We start from the raw sequence: 9,917 nt of genomic DNA on the forward strand, positions 1-9,917 counted from the left end.
ACAAAGTGTTTAGTAGGGTGAAAATAGCCGCATCCTTATTAAAATTTGATTAATCTCGACTTTTTGAAAGAAAAATATTACATTTCAAAAAACAAAAAAAAAATTAATGAAAGATAAGAAGTTAATGGACGATAAGATTCCTTCAACTATACGTAATGTCCAGTAGTCAATCCAGCCGACGGGGAATGAAATTGACTCATACAAGACAATAGGAAAATCCCTCAATCAGTCTTCCCTCAATATTTATAGCATTTAAGATCTCAGCTATACTCCTAACTGTCCCCAAATCAATCAATCTCAGCGTCACTGAGGTAGAAAACTAGAAACCCAACCATGAATGCTATTCAATGGTCTATGATCACTGCATTGCTCATCTTCCTGCTTTATCTCCCCTCTTGCATTTCCATTGATTCCATTACTCCAAACCAAACCATCAAAGACGGTGACGTTTTAGTCTCAAGCAAGAAGCTCTTTGCGCTAGGGTTCTTCAGCCCTGGAAATTCTGGCAAACGTTACGTTGGAGTTTGGTTTAACAAAGTTCCAGAGCAAAGTCAGCAAACCATTGTTTGGGTGGCAAATAGGGACAACCCTATCAATGATTCCTCTGGACTTCTAGTGATCGATGCAGCTGGAGGCCTTGTCATATATGGAAAGGACAGAAAACTCCCTCTTTGGTCAGCTAATGTTACTCTCTCTTATCCAAAAAACTCCATGGCCAAGCTGTTGGATACAGGTAACTTTGTTTTGTCTGAGAATGGCCGGAGCCTGTGGGAAGGGTTTGATTATCCCTCAAATACAATGCTTCCCTTTATGAAAATTGGGCTGAACCGGCGATCCGGGCTTAACCGGTTCCTAACGTCTTGGAAGTCCCAAGATGACCCGGGAACTGGGAATTTCTCAGCTAGGATTGATCCAGATGGGTTTCCGCAGATGTTTCTGTACAAAGGTCAAGCTCCCCGGTGGCGGATCGGATCTTGGATCGGGCACAGATGGAGTGGTGTCCCCATAATGGATGGCATTAAGTTCGACTCAATCTTCGACGTTAGTTTTGTGAACAATCAAGACGAGCTATACGTCATGGATAGAATTAAGGACGACTCAATCTTCTCAAGGATGGTGCTTGTTGAATCGGGAATCCTCGAACGGTCCATGTGGCAAGATCAGCAACACCAATGGAGCAAGTATTGGTCTGGCCCGGTAGAGCTATGTGACGACTATGGAGAGTGTGGTCCAAATAGCAACTGTGACCCTTACGTATACAATGATGGTATGTTCGAGTGTGCATGCCTACCAGGGTTTGAACCTAAGTTGAACCATTCATGGTACTTGAAAGATGGCTCGGGTGGGTGTGTGAGGAAAAAAGGAGCATCTGTGTGTAAAAACGGAGAAGGGTTCGTGAAGATGTCACCAGTAAAGGCACCAGACTCATCTACTGCGCATGTAAACTTGACCTTGGGTTCGAAAGAATGTGAAGAGGAATGCTTAAGGAATTGTTCTTGCATGGCATACTCGAGTGCAGGTGACCCGCAAGAAAGGAATGGATGTGTGACATGGTACGGGGACTTGATGGATACAAGGACTTACACGATTGTCACTCAAGAATTATATGTTCGAGTTGATTCAATTGAATTAGGTAATTCTGCCTTCTCCTTTGTTCAAATGTAATATTGGTTTCACACATCATAGTAGAAGGTACATTTTTAGTCTCTTGTTACGCAATTTCTTAAGTACATGGTGTTAATTTTTCGCCATATATGTTTGTAGCTAAACACGCAAAGAAATCGAATGGTTCTCTTAGCAAGAAGGGAAAGCTGGCAATTACTATAACATCTATTTTAGTGTTCTTTCTTGTGATCTCTATCGCATATTGGTCCGTAAAGATGAAGAGAAAAGGTAAGTTACTATGTCAACAGCTTGATTTATTGTCGATCAGTTTTGCTCAATTTGTACCTTACAGCACGCGATACAAATGCAAGAATTTCAAGCTGCTTTAAGAATAACCAGTAGTTAACTTGAAATTCTTGTTTTCTTTAATTGTTGACAGGTAAGGAAAGACAAAATCCAATTCCATTTGGTGTCATCACACCTTCAATCTACTTGGAAGATTCTCCTAGTAGAACAGATCCTGATGGTAGCAGATTAAAGTCGGATATACCTTTCTTTCATCTAAGCACCATATCTGCAGCCACAAAAAATTTCTCTGATTCGAACAGGCTTGGAGAAGGCGGATTTGGCCCCGTTTATAAGGTAGTTGTCCTCAATTAGTGTCTCAATCAACTCCAACTCAGATTGTTGTTCACTCTTTTCTGAATGCACTATGTAAATGCATTATCCAGGGCTGAATATGAATTATGATACTAGTAGTTTCTGGTACAATACGTAAGGTTTTGAATTTTCATTTCAGGGAGTGCTTTCTAGTGGAACAGAAATAGCCGTGAAAAGACTGAGCAAAAATTCTGGCCAGGGAAATGAAGAGTTCAAGAATGAAGTTGTGCTTATTGCAAAACTTCAACACAGGAACCTTGTGAGAATCCTAGGCTATTGCGTTCAAGATGAAGAGAAGATGCTAATCTATGAATACCTGCCTAACAAAAGCCTGGACTCGTTCATATTCAGTATGTCTTCCTCTTGCTGTAGTACCATAAATTAAGTTAAAGCAAGCAAGAAAGTTATATAATCTAAAAACATATTCCAGATGAAATGAAAAGGACATCTCTGGATTGGACAACACGCTTGGAGATTATCTTTGGCATTGCTAGAGGGATCTTGTATCTTCATCAAGATTCGAGATTAAGAATCATCCACAGAGACCTAAAGGCCAGCAATATTCTACTGGATTATGATATGAACCCAAAAATTGCAGATTTTGGTGTGGCTAGAATATTCGGAGCAAACCAAATTGCAGCAAATACAAATCGCGTGGTTGGAACATAGTAAGTTGCCTCTAATTTGATCGATATCATACTTAATTTTCAGTCCTTATTAGTCATGTGTTATTTCATTTCCTCCAGGTTATGACCACAAGCTAAATGAATGTAATCAATTTGAAAACACAACCTCACCAAGTGCATAATCCAAAGACAACAAATTTGGTTAACTATATATATTATATAATGAAAGAAGTTTGCTTAATAATCACTTTTCTTTATGTTGTCATAGTGGTTACATGTCACCGGAGTATGCAATGGAAGGACTATTTTCAGTGAAGTCTGATGTATACAGTTTCGGTGTTTTGCTTCTAGAAATCGTTACTGGCAGAAAGAACACCGGTTACTACTCTGATAATCCTGACTCAAATTTGGTTGGACTTGTAAGCGTACAAGCTAGTCTAGCTATTTTCACAATCATAAATCACAGCTTCATGAGCCAACTCAATTAGTTTTGATAATTAACTTGATCCTCTGTTGTAAATTGTTTTCAGGTTTGGGACTTGTGGAAAGAAGGCCGAGCCTTGGAAATCGTCGATACCTCTTTGGGTGAATCCTACCCCATAAGTGAAGTTCTACGGTGCATTCAAATCGCACTCCTGTGTGTGCAAGAGTACGCAAATGACCGGCCAACCATGTCAAAAGTTGTGTCTGTGTTAGGCAACGATGCAGCTCTTCCTTCACCAAAAATACCTGGATTTCTGTTGAAGAGAAGTAACTATACCAGTGGAGATCCCAGTACTAGTACTGGAGATGCTGATTCCATAAATTATGTTACATGCACTATAGTTGAAGCTCGATAAAGACTGAGGCCCCCTCTAAAACCTAGCTTGTGCGTTAAGCAAAGGTTTAGTATTAATTTTTTATTACTATAGAAATGATTACCTTATAAACGCCTATTATTATTAATTGTGTAAAAAAAAACTATATAGAAAAACATCTAACAGTCAAGCTCAAGCTTAATTTGAGCTATCTCGTACATACTACCGCTCAAACTTGGCTTGTGTCATATTACAAGCCAAGCTCGTCAATTCGCACCCGAGCTGTATCAAGCTGATTCACAACCGCTAATTGATCCTGGAGTGGTTGTTGTTGCTGCACGACTTCCTGAAGAGTTGGGTTTGTCTTGAAGGCTTCGGAATATCTGAGCAGTAAATTACAATCATCAATGGCCACATGAAAAACAATGCCCACCATCTGCCACCGCCACCTTGAGACCCACGTCGTTGAGCAACATCAAGAAGAGCTGCCTTCTAAGTGGGAGGGCAGATTCAATTCAGCATAGTAATCCTTTTCCTTCTTTCCTTTTTAGTGCTTATGTTTCCCAATGCAGGTCAATCATATTACCACTAATGCACTATGGTGAAAATATATTTTGTGCACAATGAAAAAAATTAACAAATAAAAATCCAGCTCTCCTCTGAAAAATGGAAGAGGCTTGAAATCTTGAGTTGCTTCCAACTGAATCTGAGCATTTGCAAGAACATCTACACAGTCTTCTTGACATCCATGTTGATTTTCTAGAGGTGCTAATTGCAGGATTTTTAGCAGTTGGATGTTATGCCAAACGCTCACAGCCAGCACCGAAAAGCACCAGAAACTATAATTACAAACTTCAATGGCTAATAATTATCACATCATGAACAAGATGCAGAAGTGTACCCATCGTAATTGAACGGCTCAATAAATTTATATATACTGAACAATCATTTGGTTCTAGAAATGAACACAGATGCATAATTAAATGGTATACAAATGAACTTCCAAACGTGAGCATCACTACAAAATCAAAAGAGCCATACTATTTCATCACAAAGCCTACTATTATGAACAACCTAATCTCATAGTTCCTGCGCACTGAGAAGACTTTGATGCTCGATACATCTTGGCAGACAAGGAAAGAATTATAATCTATTCTGTTCAAAGGAATTTTATCACTCTGTTGGGTAACCCTTTCTTGAGGAGAAATCATTTGGGGCATTGTCATACCCCCAGAAACAATGATCTCTGCATTATTGAGAGAAAAGAAAACCGTTATATTGATGCATTCCCTTTTGCCAGTACACAAACCAACTCAAATGTGCCTCAATTAAGGGCAACTACCTATATAATAACTACTTAGCACAACTATATGAACTGGTACAAAGAGTACATCTAAAATTATGACATGCTTTAGATTTCTCTAAAGGGAGAAACTGGAAATGTAATGGAACTTCTCTAGCACATCATCAACAATTGCATCTATACACAATATCTAATTTTTAGTTTTATAAGTACTGAAGAAACTGTTTTGCCCACTGTTTCAGGTGGGCAAACCTGGAGTGCAGAGAGCTCAACCACGTCTACAACAAGAACATGGAAGTTATGGCGGCCTAAAGTGCTCTAGAAGAGCTGTATTAAGGGCCTATGCTGTCAAGGGTGAAACCACCCACAAGGAATACTCAGCCCAGGTAGACAGATTTGGTCTTATGATATCTTTGGAGTTAACGAGAAATATATCACCTATATATAGATGATTTGTTGGGACAAAAACACTACATAACTCTTCATCTTCGTTATCTCTCTGAAAGGAAAAGAAAGAAGAAAAAAGAAAGAGAAAACCAACTATTAGCAAGTGTTTGACACATCAAACTAAAAGACAATACTTGACATACTTGGTGGCGTGTCAAAAACCCCAAGCCCAAAGTAATTTTTTTAGTTGGAGTAAAGGAAAAAGATCCTCCTAATGTAGGAAAACATTTCTTTGCAGGCAAACTGTATACAGAATAATAAAGCGAGAACCAAATAGTATGAAATCCTATTACCATATAAGTCTCAAGTGTCCAGATGAAATCCTATTACCATATAAGAAATAGGAAGAAAACTAGAACCAAATGATATACAAAGTAAGGACATATTTATCTTCTGCTTTCAAGGCCCACGTATCCACCAACTTCTACCAGAAATATATCAGCAAGGAAAGGATTTAAAGTTCGGCAGCTGGGATATTCCCAGGGCAGATCATTGGTCCCATATACCCAACAATATTCTACAGATGCTGATGATGAGAATACATCTTCAACGACCTTCTATACCGAAGATGGAACAACCACATCAATCAATGCCCAACAGCTTTGACATGGGTAACCTTTAGGAGTTTAAGGGCCTTTCATAACAATTTCTAAACCACTGCTTGTTTCTTAAAGTATTTTTATTCTTATTTCATTCTAAATGAATTGAAAAGTCAGACGTATTTGAGCAAATAAATTTAACTCTATGATTTGAAATACAGAATATCAACCACAATACTATTTTAGACAGGAAACAAAGGAATAGAAACATAAAGATGAGAACCTGAAGGATAACAGTTGATGTAATAAACCCAAAAGCATATTCGCCAACACGTGGGTGACGGATAATTGCTATCTCTTTAAAAGCTGTGGTATTTTGGTCTGCAAGGAATATGTAGCTCTCAGCCCAAAATCCAAATCAAAGCATATTGCTGAAATTACATTGTTCTAATAATACCATTCAATTTAACTTTATTCGGGCTCAGGTGGCAGGTGCAGGGTAGATTAGCTTCTATTACTATCAAGTAAATTGTAAATTTCTTGCTAAAGTAAATTCACAATGTACTTACACACATCAAACAGATTAAGAGACTATTTTCTGCATGACTGAAGTCAATAATAGAATGTAATAAGTCTCAAATGAAGGCAAACATGGGAGCTAATGGTCTGGTTTTAGTATGCTGCAGAAGTACATGTGCTCTGTCTAGATGCTGCATCCCTGGAAAAGTAAGCATTTTACATCTTGCAAATTTGTGATCCTCTTTCACTTTCACAATTTATACTTGGCAGATGTACAGGATGGGAGTGGTTTCTCTCTAATTATGACAATCCTATTTTCACTTTTTCTGGCTGAAAATTAGCTGTTCTTTGTTAAAAACCCTCCAGGGGCACTTGGGTTGAACAAGTACAATGAACTTTTGGGACAGCACATGCTATATAATATAAGCACGGGGTTTGTACAACTCCATCCTACTGTGTTCAAGTACTTGTGCATTTTCTCTTCATGCAATAAAATGCATAGTCACCAAGCATAAACATAAATTAAATAAAGTATTACCTGGAGAAATTGCGGAACTAATTTGTTTGGAGGCTGAGTAGATATGCTTAACAAAAGGCATTTTCTTATAATCCATTCTCCAAGAGAGAAAACAGTGGCACCCATCCATAAGGAAACAAAGACGCCAACAAAGAATACGAAAAGTAAGGATGTGATAAATCCAAGTCCTGCATCACAAACGAAGAGCCTTGAGACACACGGGATTCCCATCATTCAGTAAAAAACTCAAAACAAAAGTGTATAAAGCAAGAAATTTTTATTAAGAAATTTTCACATTAGAAAGATAAACATGGTTTTTCATAAACATCATTTGACTTATTAGATGGGCACTCATTACAAGCTAATATTTCCCACACAAGCCATTGACTAAATCCCATTTGGCATTAAATCATCATAGCATTTCTGCACTGGGTCTGTAATCTACTTGGCATTACAACTTATGATCTTCAGATTTTATGCAACCGCAGACATTCCTACCAGACTGAAGCTCCATCATTAACTGCATTTGCTTCACCGTTAAGCACATCTGGTCTTAAACTATGAGGTCAAATATCAAATTGTTTCTATCACAATGGACAAGCAAATGCTCAGTGACCACGTAATCTTCCCTGCACTTTCCAAAGCCTTCGTATTATCTTGCCAACCTTCCTACCTCAAAATCAAAATTGATGTTCTCAATAAAACTACCCCACTTTACGGTCCTTGAAGAGTGGCATCACCAAAAGTCATACAACCGCCAAAAAAAAAATGTATCAACTATAGAAAGCAACAACTATTATCAAGTTTTTGGCTGTTTGCCTCACTTTTTAAAGCTGGTTTTCAACAAAGATCACTAATTATACATTCATAACTTACCAAAGATCTCAATGCCAAGCTGCTCATAGAGTGGACTGAAGAACCCATGAACCACCATGTAATGAAAAAAGTAACAGCAATGGGGAAAAGAACTACACTGCAAACAATTCAAGACTACTCTAGGCTTAGAAAATCCTGTGAATCTGATCAAGAACTAGACATCAGAAAGGAATATCTAAGCTGCAGAATAAGATAGTTGGTTATACCACTTCATGCTGCAAACAGGATTCGTTCTAGTAGACAAGCACAGATTATTAGTGAGGAATAAGAAGAGAAGAACAGAGTGATTTTCAGATGTGATTTACAAATGCATGTTCTAGCTAGCTTAAGATTGTATAGTTGTCATTACTATGGATATGCAGGTATAATTAACATAGTCTAACACTAGTAATAAGAAAAACACTCAAGATTTAAGATGGTGCCAAATCAACATATGTAAAATTGTGTCAAACAAACACAATGCTACAAGCCATCTCAATATTTGACAAGGTAATTGGCATACAATTTTCAATCACGTATATACCTCAGAGTTGAGCTGAATCTAAGAACTAAATCTTTCCGAGTCCTGCCATTCCAACATCAGATGACTCCTTCTCATCCTCGTCCTAGTCGTCATCTGATTCCACGGCCATGTTGCAGCTTCTACAAAATATGATGGTGGCCGGAGAAAGGGAGAAGAGAAAGAACCCAACTTGATAACAATGGCGTGAATGGCGCTACCCACATCGAAAGAAGCCGATGTTGCGCAGAAAGATATGATTTTGGTGAGGTTTTGAGGGGTTGGTGAAGACCCAGACAAGAGGTCGAAACCAACTAGTTTTGATAGCTTCTGGGTCATTGTCATGTTGATATTGGGTCTTCATATTGCCACAGGGGTCAAGTCCATTTTCTCAAGCATTAAACTAGTTAAATCGAGGAGAGGCTTAGTTCATAAGGCGTTTTCTTTTATAAGTGAGAGTCTGTGAGTTTTATAATAACGAGTTGTTGTGTGATTCTCAAAATGATTTATTTCATACTAGATATATAGGGTTTGGGGTTTAGGAGTTATTTCACACAGTCGGATAGGAGTCATAGGACATCTATTAATAACATTGTACCAGTTCTTAACCATGAAAGAGCAGTATTTGAAGAAATTAAGACTTTGGGTGCAAAATTTGAAGCAGATTCTAGGAGGCATGTACTGAGAAGTGGTAATAGAGCAGGCCATTCGTTGGTTAAGCCGTTAAGGAACATAGCTATCTCAGGTATTGGCAATATATAAATGATGGAAACAACTCAAGAAGTCTGGCCTTCGTAATTGAAAGAAGTGCTTTTAGATGATATGTCTAGTTGATATAAGGGGTGCAGTATTCCTTTTTACTTGGTCTAATCGAGCAAGGTAGTTGATGAGACCACATTTTGCCCTTGAGTTGTACTTGGCCAGCTACTGATGAAAGTTCTCTTTCAATAACAGATAATGAAAACCCTATAACAAATCTACATCTTTAATCGATCCACAAGTGCCAAAACATAATTCACATTCCTAATGAACATTAATTAATTGAGCAATAAGATGTGAACTTGTGGGAAGAATCGTGTCGAAAATGATAACCCTAATCATATCTAAATTAGGGTAAAAACTTCTGACCTAGCCGCTCTGCTAGGGTTTCCTCGTTGGCCCTCTCGTCTTCGACAAATTTCCAAATCTATGGCTATTGCCACAAACTCCCCCTTCTCCGGCGTGTCATGCTTTGCTTTAGGGTGCGCTGCAGGTCATTTCTCTTTGCTTTTCCTTCTCCTTGGACTCGTTGTTAGCGGTTTTGATGGAGGACTGTTTGATCCGGGTTTGGCTCTTGCTTTGCTTCCTGATGGGTTGGGTGATGGAGGTTCTAGGGATAAAGCAATTGATCCTTGGAGGTGGAGCGGTTTTCTACCCTTTGGTATTCGCGTCAATGGCAGCCTAACAACCTGCTTGAGTCCAAAGCATCATCGAGGGCCAGTCGCGGCTGCTGCTGTTGGAGTTGATGGCTGCAATCTGTTGTTGGTGCA

The 9,917-nt window shown here is 38.6% G+C and overlaps 1 protein-coding gene and 1 pseudogene across 3 annotated transcripts; one reads left to right on the plus strand and one right to left on the minus strand.

Annotated features, from left to right (window-relative positions):
* The first annotated feature begins 272 nt into the window (after window positions 1–272).
* Window positions 273–3,836, plus strand: LOC133724519 (G-type lectin S-receptor-like serine/threonine-protein kinase RKS1). Of its 3 annotated transcripts, none has more exons than XM_062151274.1 (7): window positions 273–1,633; window positions 1,765–1,893; window positions 2,045–2,247; window positions 2,405–2,615; window positions 2,696–2,933; window positions 3,160–3,310; window positions 3,422–3,836. In XM_062151274.1, exons 1-7 carry the CDS (start codon window positions 334–336, stop codon window positions 3,728–3,730), a joined length of 2,541 nt encoding a protein of 846 aa, XP_062007258.1. In that variant the 5' UTR covers window positions 273–333; the 3' UTR covers window positions 3,731–3,836. The 3 variants fall into 3 exon arrangements, 2 of the variants coding, with proteins under 2 accessions (XP_062007258.1, XP_062007259.1); XR_009853750.1 differs by lacking the exon at window positions 3,422–3,836 and adding an exon at window positions 3,012–3,065 and having other exon boundaries at window positions 275–1,633; window positions 3,160–3,256; XM_062151275.1 differs by lacking the exon at window positions 3,160–3,310 and having other exon boundaries at window positions 275–1,633; window positions 3,422–3,561.
* Window positions 3,837–4,940: 1,104 nt separating this feature from the next.
* On the minus strand, window positions 4,941–8,103 carry LOC133725607 (protein LIKE COV 2-like; annotated as a pseudogene).
* Between the last annotated feature and the right edge of the window lie 1,814 nt (window positions 8,104–9,917).

Source organism: Rosa rugosa, chromosome 1, assembly GCF_958449725.1.
Source record: "Rosa rugosa chromosome 1, drRosRugo1.1, whole genome shotgun sequence".
In the NCBI taxonomy this organism is placed as follows: Eukaryota; Viridiplantae; Streptophyta; class Magnoliopsida; order Rosales; family Rosaceae; genus Rosa; species Rosa rugosa.